At 37.0% G+C, this 16,715-nt stretch overlaps 2 protein-coding genes across 4 annotated transcripts; one reads left to right on the top strand and one right to left on the bottom strand.

Annotated features, from left to right (window-relative positions):
• Positions 1 to 202: 202 nt before the first annotated feature.
• LOC147501414 (uncharacterized) lies at positions 203 to 3,802 on the bottom strand. Of its 3 annotated transcripts, none has more exons than XM_086606462.1 (6): positions 3,356 to 3,802; positions 1,907 to 2,033; positions 1,193 to 1,332; positions 989 to 1,051; positions 663 to 731; positions 203 to 500 (listed from the first exon to the last, which is right to left on the bottom strand). In XM_086606462.1, the coding sequence occupies exons 1-6, from the start codon at positions 3,581 to 3,583 to the stop codon at positions 429 to 431; spliced, it is 699 nt and encodes a 232-aa protein (XP_086462588.1). In that variant the 5' UTR covers positions 3,584 to 3,802; the 3' UTR covers positions 203 to 428. The 3 variants fall into 3 exon arrangements, with proteins under 3 accessions (XP_086462588.1, XP_086462589.1, XP_086462590.1); XM_086606463.1 differs by having other exon boundaries at positions 203 to 482; positions 3,356 to 3,767; XM_086606464.1 differs by having other exon boundaries at positions 203 to 461; positions 3,356 to 3,767.
• On the top strand, positions 2,480 to 12,200 carry LOC147501413 (DNA-directed RNA polymerase II subunit RPB2-like). Its single transcript, XM_086606456.1, has 2 exons — positions 2,480 to 2,486; positions 8,674 to 12,200. The coding sequence occupies exons 1-2, from the start codon at positions 2,480 to 2,482 to the stop codon at positions 12,198 to 12,200; spliced, it is 3,534 nt and encodes a 1,177-aa protein (XP_086462582.1).
• Positions 12,201 to 16,715: the final 4,515 nt, after the last annotated feature.

Genomic DNA, 16,715 nt, shown 5'->3' with positions numbered 1-16,715 from the left:
TGGGATAATTTTATGTATACATATATATACAAAAATTGATGTAGAACACAATGCTATACTCCAAGTCTCCAACCCAACTAATGGTCAGGATTTACCCAGCAAGTTAAACGAACACTGTATCTAAACAATGAATATACATCAATATCCAATTCCTTTGACCAGTTAGCAACACGGTAACATGGGTGGTCATATCACATATATAGGAGCCAAAAAGACATCATTTTCATTGTCTTGTTACCAGTTTACATTACATTTTATCTACATAATTGGAACTACTAGGAACCTCTAAACAACACTGTTAACAAAAGGAAAATAAACTAGGGAAGACATATTTTACATAACCTACAATAACTTAAGGCCGAGGGATCGAGCCATAGGTACCATATATGTCAGCTCTGATAAGCGCATTCAAAAGACCTGTCTTGAAGTTAGTTGCATACAGTTTTCAGTCTCTTTGCAGCCTGCGCAAATCCAACAATAACCTGCAACTCATCCAATTGCTTCAAGAAAAATACAAAGCAATTGGATTCACATGAGTCAGATAGATAACCAAGGTCAGGAAACAAGTTTCCTATTAGCCATCCCAATATCTTCACTCCCATGTTCAATATACAAAATGCGAGAAAATTAACTTTTTAACATTAAGCAGCTTTTCATAATACCTGTGACATAAAATGCCTTTGAACAACATCAACTAGCTGCTCTTTCGTTGGATTTGGTACAATGTCCATCTGAATCGCCAAAATTATTAAAAAGTTAAATATTCACAATAACAGTTTTGACTTTTGAGGTAACCAAACAAACTAAAAGAACATGAGGTATGCACCAAGTAAATGCGAATCAGGTACAAAAATAACAGCAGGGATGTTGCATGGATTAGATGAGTGGAGCTCCAAAAGAACTTCACTTCAATTATTTTTTTAATAAGCAACTTCATTCAGCAGAATGCCAAAGTGTTATTCAACTAGAAGAATACTAAATAACTTACAAGATTAAAATGTCGCCAATATCTCCTTAATGCTGTCATCTGTAGTTTGCTGAGGTCAACCTTCTGTAGAAGAGTGACCCAAGTGCACTAATTATCAAGAACTCTTATAATTTTGCTCGAAAAGCAGTACTTTATTTCTTACTATTTTATTTGTCTCAGGAAAGAAAAATGAAAGATGCAAAGGCAAGCTTATAGTTCACATACAGTGCCAGATTGAGCAGGTGAAACAGATCCCTTAGACTGTGAATCGTAGGAGAGAGACCCGCTGAGAGCCTTCTGAGACGATCCAACAGATTTATGTGATCGTGGCCTTGTTCTATGGGACTTTTGGGTGTCATCAGATGCTGCAAAGAAGAAAAGAAAAAATAAGTTAACTATAAAATCGAAAAAGGATATAACTTAAACGTTAAAGAAACAACCATAAAGAACCACAACAGAAAAATCATGTCTATTCTATTTTACAAAAGAATTACCACTCTTCTGAAAGGGTTCATGAGAAACCAAAAGGTCCATGCATAATTGCCTATATATCCTTTCATACAACCATGATAGAACGGGGGTGCTCAGTACCCACCCTCCACCCCGAAATAACCTTCTATAACCCCCCTGAAATAACCTTCTATAGCAAAGTAATCATAAGCAAGAAGTATTAATCCAGACCAAATAACAGACTTAGATCCACAACGGAGATCTCATCATCCGTAGAACAAACTCATGACATACAAAATTAACTGGCATTTAGCCAATTGCCCAAAGCAAAACCATTGTGCCGGAAGACTTGATATATAAACTGCTAGATTTGTTGCACTGATCCCTTAAGAGAGGGGCCTACCATCAAAAAAAATTAACCAACTGACCAACCATATTTCAAAACTACGAATAGAGAAAATAATTTTGTAACAAGTTAATCAAACTCACCCATATCAGACCCATTCCATTGCATGTGCTCGCATTCAAGGTCATCATCATCCTCAAGGCCTGTTGGCGCTTCAATCACACTCAGGGCATTTCTTTGTAGCTTTACTTCTATGCCATTAGTAAGAACCTGTCAACTCATGAACTGGGACCAATCAAGACAACTCAAATAGAATAGCAGCATAGGCTAAAATGGACAAAAATTTCTACAAACGACCAATTTGAGCAGGTAGAAAATGAAAAAACAAGCAACTCCCAGAGGCTGAAACAAAGCAAGAAAGAAAGCAACCTGGACCCACTAAGATAAAACAGCACTGATATCAACATTAATGGTCCTGAGAGATAAAATTACAGCTAATCGCAACAGAAATTGCGGAACAACCAACAATTAATTATTAGAGGGGGCAGTAGTATAGTATGGTAAACAGAGCAAACAATAGCATTCTATCCTCACAAGAATACCCCTTAGCCAAAGATTAGAGGGCAAAATAGGAATCATATGCACTACATCAATAAGACAGGAACATCTCCATTATTTAATAGTAGGACAGACTTATAATTAAAGTGAGCATATTTATGGATTGTGCATGCCAGAAGATTTGTTTAACAAAGGAAAAAGATTCATATTCCTAAACAATCTAAAATAATTAAGAACCAGCTTTAAGGAAAACAACAACCCCAACAGTGGATTGTTGTTCAAGAAACCAGAGTGACAAAAGGCACTATTTTTTTGGACCTGATTGTAACTGCTAGTCCATAGACAAGAACATATCATGCAAGTAAACCAACCAACCAGCCATGAAAAAGAATAAGGTCTAGTTGATTCACAATTCTTTTGTGCATAATATAAAACACAACAACAATAACAACGACCACAAGACGTTGTTTATATTATACAATCGTTATTGATAATGAGATTTAGCTATGACTAAAACTCACTAAACATCAAGTTGAAAGAAGAAGGAAATTCTGTGGAGAAATTTTCTGAACATTTGAACAGAGATCTATGGAAAAAGATAAAGAAAAACACCAAATAAACAACCTCCAGATTTCCATATAATAATAATCAACAAATTAAATCAAACTGAACCATTGATCATACTACATCAACATAAACACCAAGTACATAAAAGGCTGCATGATTGATCAAACGATCAGAAATTAATCAAGTTCATACTTCTTAGTTATAAACAGAAAAGTGCTTCCTAAAATGTACCAAATTACTGTTAAAACCACCACACATTATCTTAAAACCAATCAAAATCACAAATCCCATCACTCAAATAAACATGCAATCCATACCCATGTCTCAAATTCAATCAGAATCCAAAACCAACCCACTCAAACTCAAATTCTAACAACTGTACATAGCTTCACATTGCTAAAAATAGTAAATTTAACCTTCCAAAACTAAATGCAACACAAAAACTCAAGCCCAACAAAAAATATTACCAGCCAATGCCAGCCACCAAGTCCAACAGCTTTCTTAACAACACCTTGAAGACCAACAAGAACTGATTTTGTTCTATTGTTTCCAGTCACAACTACTTTAGTATGACGTGGCAACACTGATAATTCTTCTTCACTACTATCTCCCCCTCCTCCTCCTCCTCCTCCACAGCTGCTTTGAAACTGTGATGAGAATCCACCATTCACACAACTCTCTACTGTTTCCAGCATTTTTCACCACTCAATCTTTAACCAAATTTAATGAAATGAGAATGGGTCTTGTTGCTTTGAAATGCATGAACATGCAAGATCATGCATTCAAAGCCTTTTTCTGTTGAATTATTATGATAAATGAGAAATTTGGAGAGGGAAAAAACACAAGGAGGGAGAGAGTGTGTGTGGGAAAGTTTTTTGTGTTATGAGTGTGTTTTTGTTGCTGGTTTGAATCCCGAAAAGAGGAATGTGGCGAATTGGAGACTACCACGTATACGTCGTACACCCTTGTAGGCTACAACGTTATAGAGACAGAAGTAGTGGACGGTTTGATCTTTTTCAGTCTTCAACGTTTGACTATCCGAAGTACTTTTAATTAAAAATACAGAATAACTCAAATACCCTTCAAGTCATCTAGCTATGGTTTATGGTTTACCCAGTTTTATTCCCACAAATCAAAAGTTTGGGTCGGTATTACTTTACAAATGTCCTCCATCCTATTAGACTAAGCAGCTCGGGTAGATGATATTTGTCTAAATGGCTCAGGCTCGTTTTTTTGTTATACGAGTCTGAAAATTTGTTCAAGCGCAGTTTGTACGTAGCTAGAAGCACAATATAGATTAGATAACTGCTAAACACTATAGGTGTGAGTAGAGACAGATAGAAACTTACCAAACTATTTTTTATCCTACATATCCCCACTCCTCTCAAAAATGTTTGCTCCGTTAACTTGATAAAACAGATTTGAAGAAATTTCGTTTCTACACTACAGTTCTTGTTAGCATCAAATAATTTGGAAATAAATATTATTAAAGAGGGTATTTTGGAGAAATGGAAAGTAAACTAACGTTTGGTGCAGTTTGTGAAGTAACGGACATTACATGGGTCTCACGTTGATAGCAACAGTTTAATACCTTTCAGATTTGATATATCCACGTGGTCCCACCATATATTGGATACTTTATCGTGGGTCCCTTTCCGTTTCCTTTCAGTTTTTCTTACACGGTTACACACTTACACCCCCCCCTAGTATTCATGTGTTAATAAACGGTCATGGTCTAAACTTGGCTTGTCAAGTGTAGCGGTTTGGTAATCCGGTTTACAATATTGAGTTTCAATTAGGTCAAGGAACGGTTTGGTAACACCCCAATAACAAGGTTACCAAAAAAAACCCCAATAACAACAATAATTATAACAGCAACATGAGTTGCGTACTTGCATTTAGAATTTAGACTATGAACTTTTGAAGTACTACTCTAGGATTTCCACCACAATTAAAGTGTGTAATCTTTATATTTATGTTTTATGTTTAGCAGCGACAAGTATAAGAGCTCATCATCGGAATGATAATCGCTCAGATGACGTAACTGGGGTTGTTTTGTTTGACAACATCCTCTAGAAGACCAGGTGAAGTAAAAATTTTACCTAAATGATTGTTAATATCATAGTTTATTCTTAGTTGTGCTTGTTCCTAGTGTTTAAGAATTCATTACGTATTCTGACAAGAAGGGATTCCCTCGTCAGGAATTTTGATCGTCCCTTTTTCTATTTCGTCTCTAGTACTTTAATTTCCCGCCAAATGAATAGTGTGTTCCCGCCAAAATGAAAATTATGGTCTGATGGGGCTTTCTCCATCTTTGTTATATAGATTCAAAGTTGAATAAAGCCAGTAGGTTTGTAATAAAGAATACGAGGTGTACAAGCTAAAACTTCACCCAAAAAAAAAAGGTGTACAAACTAAAAGATCAGCAATTGGTGGCTGGTCACTTGGTCAGGCACTCAGGCTTTCAAGCCCCAGAGCATAGTAGCACCACAAATACACAATGTTCTAAAAATGGCTAGGTGCCTAGGTTTTTTAGGCAATGTCTAGACAGACTAAGCGCTAGGCGGTTTTTTTTTTCTTATATATTTTTTAATATATATAGTAATACACATATTTATTATAAAAAATAAAAAAAAAAATTATTTAACATAGTTTAAAAAATAAATACAAACAAATATATTTATTACAAAAATGCATAATAGTTGAAGAAGATCAATTTCATATAAAAATATACTTTTTTTTATAGTGGTATATAATTTATGTTGGACTTTAGTTTTTTAAATTCATTCAAATCTTAAGTCTCTATGAGTTTTAAATTTTCGACATTTAATCATTCAAAATAAAAAATAAAAATTAAAAATTAACAAAATAAATAAATAAACATTGACTTAATCGCCTAGAGGCCGATTATCCCGCCTAATCGATTAACCGATTTTCTAAACGACTTGGGCCTAGGCGAGTCGGTTGGGCACGCCTAGAGACAGCCTAAACCAATTTTTAGAACACTACAAAATACGTCAATACTTTTGTTTTTCTTTTGATAAAAACATCACGTCAATACTTCGTTACTTTAGTATTAAGGCTAAATCTATGGTGCGCGAGATGTATGGTGCGCCATTACATATTGGCCACTCATACCAAGGAGTGCGTGTGTATTTAATGGCAAAAGTACTGATCCAAATGCCCATATTACATGCGCACCATACGACCTGCGCATTGAAGACATGCTCTAGTATTAATAGATAAATTGTCAACACAATTGGCAATCCCTTAAAAAATCGGCATGTCTCACAAAATTTATAAATTTCAAGATAGTATGAACGATGGTTTAAGAACACAAAAAAATGTCATATCAGAGGTAATCTATGTCTCCAACAGTGGCGGAGCCATGTAGGCATAGGTCCCCCTCAACTTGTGACAATAAAATAATTAATAGGACTTTGTATATTTTTGTATCCCACATTAGGGGTGGGCAATGGGCTGGGTCGGGATAGCCCGGCCCTAAATATTTAAAGTCCTTCAGATATTAAGGTCGGGTCGGCCCGGCCCTAAAATTAGCATAAAATCGGGTCAACCTGAGTCACAAGTCTAAATCTCAAGTCTTGAACCCTACCGTAAGCCATCTTTAAAGGCTTTAGGGCCGCGCTTATATATATATATACTACATCAGTTTAGGCTAGTGCTCAAGTGCTCATTGTTCTTTATGGTTGCTAAGTTGACAAATTTTTGTTATATCTTACAAAACAAACGACAAATTATTGGATTTATTAAACCACATATTTTTATTTATTACCTTTAGGTGTAAGTGATAAATTACAAATAATGATGTTATTTTAATTGAAAATATTTAACAAATAGTTTGGATAATTATGGGTTTGTGTATTTATAGTGAAAGTGTGAAACTATAACTCAAGGGCTTAGTTAGAATTGGCTAATGATGAATTTTTTTTTCCCACAAGCTTTGTTTTTATTCTAATTAGCTATATATAATTTCTAAATTAGTAAGTCGGGCCTATGTTTCATATAACCTGAATAGTCCTAAGCCCTGATTAATGGTTTATCAAAACCATATTTAAAAAGTATTATGGAAATCACGGCCCTCCAACCCCTACTAAACTCTGTGAGGGGCTTTAGTTGTGAGGATTTTATAGGGCTTCGAAAAGGGGAAATAAAAACTTGTTTTTGTTAGTCGAGGAGGGGGTTAGGGATCAAGTTAGGGCCAAATTCTCACGGCCATCCCACATACCCCAATCAAACCACCTAGATATATTTTTTTCCAAATGATCTATGCATACTCCTGTTAATTGGAAAATTTACAATAATTTTATAATAAGTTGATTATTATTATTTTTTTTATATAAATCACATCTTTTACTTTACCTTTTTTTTCCCACACTTCATTAATTAAAAGAATTAAAATATTGAACTTTACAAAACAAACAACTAGCGAAAATATATGAAAGAAACAGTAAATCAAACACAAGAAAAACACAAAACATCCAAGTATACTTTAGATAGAATCCCCTTGCATTGACCTCCAAACACTAATACCCTCACTTCTTCCCCATACCTGAGTCCAACAATGATTATTTTTTACTTATCCACTCAAAATACAACAAATTTATTGAACTCTCCGTGAGGAAGATCATGAACATCTCCATTGAGTATTCTATACTTATCCACTCAAAATTACACGACTTAAAACTATAAAAAATTATATTAATATAAACTACAACATATACTAATATGTTGATTATATATTTTATTACTGTTGATTTTCTATTAATTTGCCGACTTGTCATTGCCTAGTCTGCTTTGCGTTTGCGCTAGCCCCCATTTTGTTACGGTTGATTTTCTATTAATTTGCCGACTTGTCACTCACTGCCTAGTCTACTTTGCGCTAGCCCTGTCTGGGACTAATGTTTTAGAAACAAATTAGCCGATAAGATCATAAGATTACCTTTCAAATAGCATGAGGAAGAGGAACAAATACTTTAAAAAGAAAGGAGAAATCAATAAATAAAAAATTACGACAATCATAAATACACATGAGACATGACTCCGTTTTCTGTAAACCCTGCAACTAAAATAAAATCCAATAACAACATTCTCATATAAACTCTATCCTCACAATCAAATCATATCATACTGGAATAGATTTTGCCGCAATGAGCTCTGTACATGTTAATTATGATGTTGAAAAAGGATTTTGGAAACTTGTCTAGGATTATAGGCAAAATTCTAGCTCACCTAAGAGCTAGGATATAACCCCACATGGTCCCGCACTCCCGTAGTTAGGCCATTAGCTCATTACGTTCTTTAAATATTTCATGACAACATCGGCCAGTTCAATGGAGTTACTAGACTTCCCAACATAATAAAAGTTGAGTTAACCAACTACCACAAAGTTTAGAAAACAAAACACGATATTTCCGTGTTGAATAGAATTCTACGATATTTCAGTGGTTAATAGTTAAAGTTAATACATTTCTACGATAAAAGTGAACCAGGCTTATTCGCGAAATCGTCGATATATTTGTAGCAAATGCACACCACGCACGAAAAGTAACAGCTGGCACTCTCTATTTCATTAACGGCCTTAACAGTTTCTATTCTTGAACTCACCTGTATATAAACTTAACTTCCAAGTAACAGATTGAGAATCACTGAACGAAGTGAAATAAAACAAGAGGAGCCCATTCCTCAAAACACAAAAAATAAAGATTCTTGCAAAAGAAAAGAATAATGGAAGGAGGTGGAGATGAAAATAATCCAATAGTGACAGTTGACGACGATGAAGAAGATGGTATAGTTCAACAATATGATGAAGAGATAACTCAAGAAGATACATGGGCAGTAATTAGTGCACATTTTGAAGAAAAAGGACTTGTTAGGCAGCAACTCGATTCTTTTGACGAGTTTGTCAATACCACAATGCAACACATCGTCGATGAATCTGAAGACATTGTTGTACATGATACTGAACCTCAAAAGAGTAGTACTACTACCAAGATTAGCTTTGATCAGTTATACTTTACAAAACCAATGATCACAGAAGCTGATGGAGACACTGCGACATTGTTTCCAAAGGCAGCAAGATTGAGGAACATGACTTACTCAGGTGCATTGTTTGTGGATGTCAAGAAACAAGTTACAAAAATTGGACAGGATTGCGAAGAAGAAGTTACTGAAGAGAATACAAAAGTCTTTATTGGAAAAGTTCCAATCATGGTGCGTTCAACTTCCTGTAATTTGTTCAAGTGTCAGAATATTGAGAAAGATTTGGTAGAACATGGGGAATGCCCATATGATCAAGGTGGGTATTTCATTATTAATGGGAGTGAGAAAGTCTTGATTGCTCAAGAAAAGATGAGTACTAATCAGGTATATGTTTTCAAGAAAAAGCAGCCTAATAAGTATTCCTACATTGCTGAAGTTCGTTCCATGGCAGAATCTCAAGTTAAGCCTTTACGCAGTATGTTTGTGCGGCTGCTATCTAAAGGAGGGTGTATTCGAGTTACCTTACCCTTTATACAGTCGGAAATACCAATGGCTGTTGTTTTCCGTGCGTTGGGGTTTATCCCTGACAAAGCGATACTGGAACATATCTGCTACGACTTGGAAGACCCTGAGATGATGGAGTTACTTCAGCCGTCCCTGGAAGAAGCATTCGTGATTCAGAGCGAAGAGGTCGCGTTGGACTACATTGGTAAAAGAGGATCAGTTCCGGGTGCGTCCAAGGAAAAAAGGATAAAGTTTGCCGAAGATATACTTGCAAAGGAAATGGTTCCTCATGCAGTAGGTGCTGGAGGAGAAGGTCACTGCAAAACAAAGAAAGCTTACTATGTAGGATATGTCATACATAGACTTCTGCTCTGTGCTCTTGGCCGAAGGCCTGAAGATGATAGGGACCATTATAAAAACAAGAGACTGGACCTTGCTGGTCCTTTACTTGGAGGATTGTTCCGAAAGCTATTTAGTAAACTGACAAAGGATTTGAAAAAATATGCTCAAAAGTGTGTTGAGAGTGGAAAAGATGTTGACTTGCTATTTGGGATTAATGCTATAACAATTACAAGGGGTCTGATATATTCTCTTTCCACTGGAAACTGGGGACTGCTTGATGGAGCTGGTACAAGACCTGGAGTGTCACAAGTATTGAATCGCTTGACATATGCTTCCACATTGTCACACTTGCGAAGGCTAAACTCTCCCATAGGTCGGGAAGGGAAACTGGTAAAGCCACGGCAGTTGCATAACTCACAATGGGGAATGATATGTCCTGCAGAAACACCAGAAGGACAGGCATGTGGGCTGGTGAAAAATCTCGCATTGATGGTTCACATAACAGTAGGATCATCAACAGATTCAATTTTGGAATTTTTAGAAGATTGGAGTATCGAGAACTTTGTGGACATTTCTCCTGCAGTTATTCTCAAGGCAACCAAGATTTTTGTCAATGGTTGCTGGGTTGGTATTCATCGTAGTCCTGAGGATTTGGTCAAGGACCTGAGACAGCTGAGGAGAGAGGGTGATGTTAATTCAGAACTTGGAATTGTCCGAGATATTCACTTTCAGGAATTACGACTCTATACAGACTATGGTCGCTGCAGCCGTCCATTGTTTATTGTAGAGAATCAACGGCTGCTGATTAAGAAAAGGGACATCAAAAACTTGCAGCAACGACCAGAGGGGGGTAAATGGAATAAGCTTGTGACAAAGGGATACATTGAGTACATAGATACAGAAGAAGAGGAGACTACCATGATTGCCATGACCATCCATGATCTTGTAGTTGCAAGGAGCGAACCAGAAAAGGCATGTTCTGATACTTACACTCATTGTGAAATCCATCCATCAATGATATTAGGTGTATGTGCTTCTATCATCCCATTTCCCAACCATAACCAGTCCCCTCGTAATACGTACCAGTCAGCAATGGGCAAGCAAGCGATGGGAATGTATGCCACCAACTATCAGCTTCGAATGGATACATTGGCACATGTTCTTTACTATCCTCAGAAGCCTCTTGTTACCACTCGTGCCATGGAACACCTGCACTTTCGGCAACTGCCCGCTGGCATTAATGCTATTGTTGCTATCGCCTGTTATTCTGGATATAACCAAGAGGATTCTGTCATCATGAACCAATCTTCAATTGACCGGGGATTCTTCCGCTCATTATTCTTCCGTACCTACAGAGACGAGGAGAAGAAGATGGGAACACTTGTTAGGGAAGAATTTGGTCGCCCTAATAGAGAGAGTACGGTTGGCATGCGGCCGGGTTCGTATGATAAGTTGGATGTTGATGGTTTTGCGCCTCTTGGTACAAGGGTGTCAGGTGGCGATGCCATTATAGGGAAGACAACTCCATTTGCCGAGGAAGAATGCCAGCGACTACCTTCAAAATACAAAGGGCGAGACCATAGCATGACTTTACGCCAAAGTGAGAGTGGAATGGTGGATCAGGTCATGTTGACAACAAATGATGACGGATTAAGATTTGTGAAAGTAAGGATGAGAACTGTTCGGATACCACAGATAGGGGATAAATTCAGTAGCAGGCATGGTCAAAAGGGAACCGTTGGCATGACTTACACACAGGAAGATATGCCCTGGACTGTGGAAGGCATTACCCCAGACATTATTGTTAACCCACATGCCATTCCATCCCGAATGACTATTGGTCATCTTATTGAGTGCATCATGGGTAAAGTTTCCGCTCAAGCGGGGAAGGAGGGAGATGCTACTCCTTTTACAAATGTCACAGTGGGTGATATCGGTACAGCTCTTCACAAATGTGGATATCAGATGCGTGGCTTTGAAACAATGTACAATGGTCACACTGGTCGGTGTCTAACTGCTAAGATATTCATTGGGCCTACATATTACCAGAGACTGAAGCACATGGTGGATGATAAAATCCATTCGCGTGGGCGAGGACCAGTTCAGATCCTTACCAGGCAGCCAGTTGAGGGTCGATCCCGTGATGGAGGTCTTCGATTTGGAGAGATGGAAAGAGACTGCTTGATTGCACATGGTGCTGCACACTTTCTCAAAGAACGGTTGTTCGACCAGAGTGATGCTTATAGAGTTCATGTTTGTGAGCGCTGCGGCTTGATAGCTATTGCAAACCTAAAGAAACCGACATTCGAATGCCGTAGATGCAAAACCAGAGATGGTATTGTTCAAGTTCACATACCCTATGCATGCAAGTTACTTTTCCAGGAACTGATGGCGATGGCGATCACCCCAAGAATGTTGACAAAGGAATTCAAGCCATCCATGGAAAACGAAAAGAAAGGAACCTGATCACTTTTATCAAAACAGACAGGAAGACTACCCTGTCAGAACTTCACTAATGACAAACTGATTCAAAATATGATGCGCTTCACAGACAATTTAAAGCGAAAGCATCTACATAGTGTTTGCTGATAGTAAGAAAAGTCTGGTATATGTCTGTTGAACCACAATTTTGGCAGCATGGATATCCTCTACTGCGACAATTTGACCTCCTTGACTTTTACATGTCACTGCACTCCACCTTTCAGTGAATTACATGCTCCATAATCATGGGAAGTACTTGGTTCTGATGTCTTGCATGTTCATTGCAAATTGTACAACGTCTGCTAAGACTAAAGACTGATGTAACAAAGAATAACAGTTAATTTCCATTGCAAGCCAATGATTTATGATGTGAATCCAACACTAACATGCAATGCAACTAACCTAATATCTTCAAGAAAAATATAGAGTAAATGAATTTACATGAGTTAGATAGCCAAGCTCTGTCGGGAAACATGTTCCCTATAGGCCATCCGCCCATCCCAATATCTTTTAACGCCCATGTTCAATACACAAAACACCAAAACATAACACAAAACGCCTTTGAACAACATCAATTAGCTGCTCTTTAGTTGGATTTTGAACACCATGCATCTGATTACCAAAGAATCAGTTACATTATACAAGCAAGGATGGCGTTTTCAGGCACTTCATCTAATTCAGTTGTTTCTACCCCCTAGGTGTGATTTAGGCGCATACCTACGTGCAAGATTGTGGTGGATAAGATCATCATTATCCTCTAGATTTACTATTCTAGGCAGTGACATTGTATTAGATATAAATAAAAAAAAAAAAAAAAAAAAATGAGGATTAGCATATCTCCATGGCAAAGGAGCATTTTTTTATAATCTCTAAATATAAATTTAAAAAATGTGACTGGAACTATATAGAGTTGAGATCTTTCAGACGACACCTATGTACCGCTTTGCCTCATGTCCAAGCTTTAATCAATTTCGGCCAATAAAAAAATATTTTACAAGATTAAAGTGTCGCCAATATGTCCCTGATGCTGTCATACCTAATTTGTTGAGGTCAAGTGGTCAACCTTCAGTAAAAGAGTGAAAGATTAAGCAAGAACAGTGACCCAAGAGAAATTATGTACCACTTATCAAGAATATCAATCTTGCCTGGAAAAGCACAAAGTCCATACTTCTAGTTTTCTTTATTTGTTTCACTACAGGCAGAGCCAAATAATAGATGCAAAAGGTTGAGCTTAAAGTTCACATACAGTGGCAGCTTGAGCAGCTGAAACACATCCCTTAGACGGTGAATCATAGGAGAGACCTCATAGTCTTCCAAAACGACCCAATTGATTTATGTGAACGATGCTTTGTTCTGTAGAACTTTGGGTGTCATGAGAGCATAATAAATCTACTACCATCAGAAACCATTAGAAGAGACACTAGCATATGGTAAACACAACACAACTAAATTTCCTTTGTAGCAAGAGAGAAACTTACACACCCATCAATGAAGGATCCGAGGACGAAATATGAATACAATGTACAACCACAACAAGAAAGGCTAACAATTTCCACTACAGGTCATTAACTAAAGAAAGTGTATTCATAGGCTAGAGCTACCAAAAGAATAAAAAAAAAAGAGTTTAAGAACGAATCCAGCAGGATAAACAGACCCAATAACTCTAAAACGGATTGCAGTTCAACAAAACAGAGTGACAAAGTACACTAATCTTGTGGACCCAAGTGGAACTAAAAGTCTAGAAGAAGAAGTCATGCAAGTAAAACAACGAGGCATGGGTGAATGAACCACAATTCTCTTGTGCAGAGTAATAATAATAACTGGAAGAGCAATACAACAATGATTAGCCAAAATCATCTACATATTACAACCATTTTTAATTTCACGGCCGTCTTATAATGATGCAACTGATCACTGTCAGCAATTTTAACAAAGAAATATGCCAAATTTACAACAAAAGGTAAATAAAAAAGATTAAATAGTCAGACACAACTTGCCTCAAAGGATCCTCTGAGAAGAAAGCTTGTTCTATTTTGCCATATCTTTATGTGCAGGCTCAGAGTAACAAATGAAAATGCTCTTCAATGTAGGCAGAATAGAAAACTGTAGGCACAGAGCGAAGAGAATCACTTTGATTTCAATTCATATGAAGTGTTCAAACCTCAACTTGCTGCATAAGCAATTCCTGTTTTTGATATTTATTATAAATCACGGACGTACTATTTACTAAAAATAATATGAACGGAATTGCTCATGCATCACCTTGGTTTCTCACTCTCATGGTATCCCTGGAAGATTTAAATGTTTAAAATCAGAGAGTGAATCTTAACAGGTGGTACCAGTTATTCGGTTAAGGACTTCTTAGCTAAACCTCCAGTCACATCTCATGCCATTTACTCTCAGAGCTATGACAAGTGCACAAAAAGCGTCATCCGCAGTGGCCAACCATTCTAACAAAATTTACCTTTGCATCTAGACAGACTCCTACCTTCTGTTTTCACAGGCTTTGATTGATATATTGTTCCTTTGCTCGCTATCACAAACCTCACTATCATTTCTATTTCCAACGCACACACTGCTGATCCTATAGTTGATACAAGCTCAGATGGAGAGCTACACCTAATTCCTCCAGTAAGTGCCACATTCAATTTTTTGTTCTGTGTAGTGGTCATCTAAATACGCACCATTGATTATATTCGACTTGTGAGAGAAATCCACCAATGAACAGATGTGCAGAATATATACTTAATTTTTACCCTAGACTATGCTTCTGATATCAGGTAACAATCGAAAAGAAAATGAAGAGAAGTTCTATGAAAATTGTCAAAACTAAATCGGTAATCAGGAGCTGATGGAACAAAGCACAATAACAACACCCAGAAATAATTAAGGAACCACTTTGAATAACCACCATATAAAGAAAATAGTTCTACACCTTGACAAAGCAACTAAATATGAATGAGACTTCAAGAAGCAAAAGCTATAATTAGCTGTTCGTATATGTTGATAAATTCATCTCAGACTTCTTAAAGGCATGGATTTTTCATGTCATAATATTAAGATTATTTACAGCGAAGATGAATTTAGAATGAAATATAAATGAACGTGTATTAACAATTACAAACACATATAGTTTCCTAGTATCCCTTTTTGTATTTTTTATGTTTTTGATAGGCAAACGTAGAGATATGTTATATAAACAGAGAATACAAAGCTAGAGGAGATATCCTAACATAAGATTACAACAACAACAAACTGAAGAAAAAAACAAACACAAAACAGTTAGATGTCACTAAACATTGCCTAACAAAGATTCCCATCTAAAAACAGTCTCCGAAAGGACTATCACACCCTTCCTCCCATATGTTTCACCAGAGAAAGATGAGACCTTTTATCAAAATAATCACTTCCTCCACTGAGTGCGATGTATCCTCGAAATGCCTCCAATTCCATTCCAACTAAAGGTCCCACATAATCGCCAAAGGCTATATTCCATAACTTACATCCTTGGGAAGAATGAGCCCTCAGGATCCCTGCCTCTAATAACTCCTTCACGGAGCAGGGAACAAACATCCCAAATCACCCGTGATTGTCAAAGAAAATGACACCACACCTCCCAAGAGAAAGGACAATGAATGAGGGTATGACTAACCGACTCTCCATCAAGACAAACACAAGGGGCAAAAATGTCTAAGGTAATAACTGATTCATTATCGGACACATCAAGAGAAGTGCACAGTTTTTGAAATTTAAACAGCGAATAAACCATTCAGTAGAGAACGAGAGAGAAGAGATCCTTAAAGGACAAAGAGAAGAATACACGATTAGCTTAACTTAGGAGAAGAACAATTTACTAACGTTTGTGGACTAAGGCAAAGATAGCATGCACGTGATTCACCCCTACTTGTTGGTGCCAAATATATGTCTCCCCCCCTAGGATTCAGTGGTCTCTCAAGAAGAAGTCGGCACCACTCGATCCGTCTCTTGATCGTCAGCTGGTCTTCAAAGAACAACTCTCCAAAACAGGATGATAATGGACAGGAAAATTATATCTACTATCAAGATGTGGACAAGGGACACAGTATCGGAATCTTATGTCTCGTTGTGTTGCAGACATTTGGCATGTCATAAAAAAGTGGCAGCTTGAGACCGCTTGTACATGTCTTGTTAAGCTTTGAAGTCACCCTTGGACATCACAGCTTCTAAATATCCCATCATTGAACATTAGCCAATTGTAGCACTGGAAACAGATAGGAAAACTGTACTACATCTTCAGGTAATCATCAGCAAGGTAAAAAGATTTTATTTTTAGCATTGTTGTTGCAATATGAGGCTCTTAGGTATTCACTGGCAAGATAAAAACAAATGATTTTCCAGGCTAGAAACTGAAAAATAGAAACCACGGAAATTGTTTCAGTTGACAAGGGAACACCTAAATTTTAAAACATACCAAAGCATGTAAATGAATGTATGCAGTAGATTCAATGAACAAAAAGAAAA

The sequence above is a fragment of the Coptis chinensis genome, chromosome 4 (genome assembly GCF_015680905.1).
Source record: "Coptis chinensis isolate HL-2020 chromosome 4, ASM1568090v1, whole genome shotgun sequence".
Taxonomy (NCBI): Eukaryota; Viridiplantae; Streptophyta; class Magnoliopsida; order Ranunculales; family Ranunculaceae; genus Coptis; species Coptis chinensis.
This window is presented reverse-complemented; position numbering and strand designations above follow the sequence as displayed.

Coding starts and splice junctions, on each gene's coding strand:
- LOC147501414 (XM_086606462.1), bottom strand. CDS start 3,583: ATGCTGGAAACAGTAGAGAGTTGTGTGAATGGTGGATTCTCATCACAG. Junction 2,034..3,355: donor TTGGTGGCTGGCATTGGCTG/GTAATATTTTTT, acceptor ATGAGTTGACAG/GTTCTTACTAATGGCATAGA. Junction 1,052..1,192: donor CACCTGCTCAATCTGGCACT/GTATGTGAACTA, acceptor ACTCTTCTACAG/AAGGTTGACCTCAGCAAACT.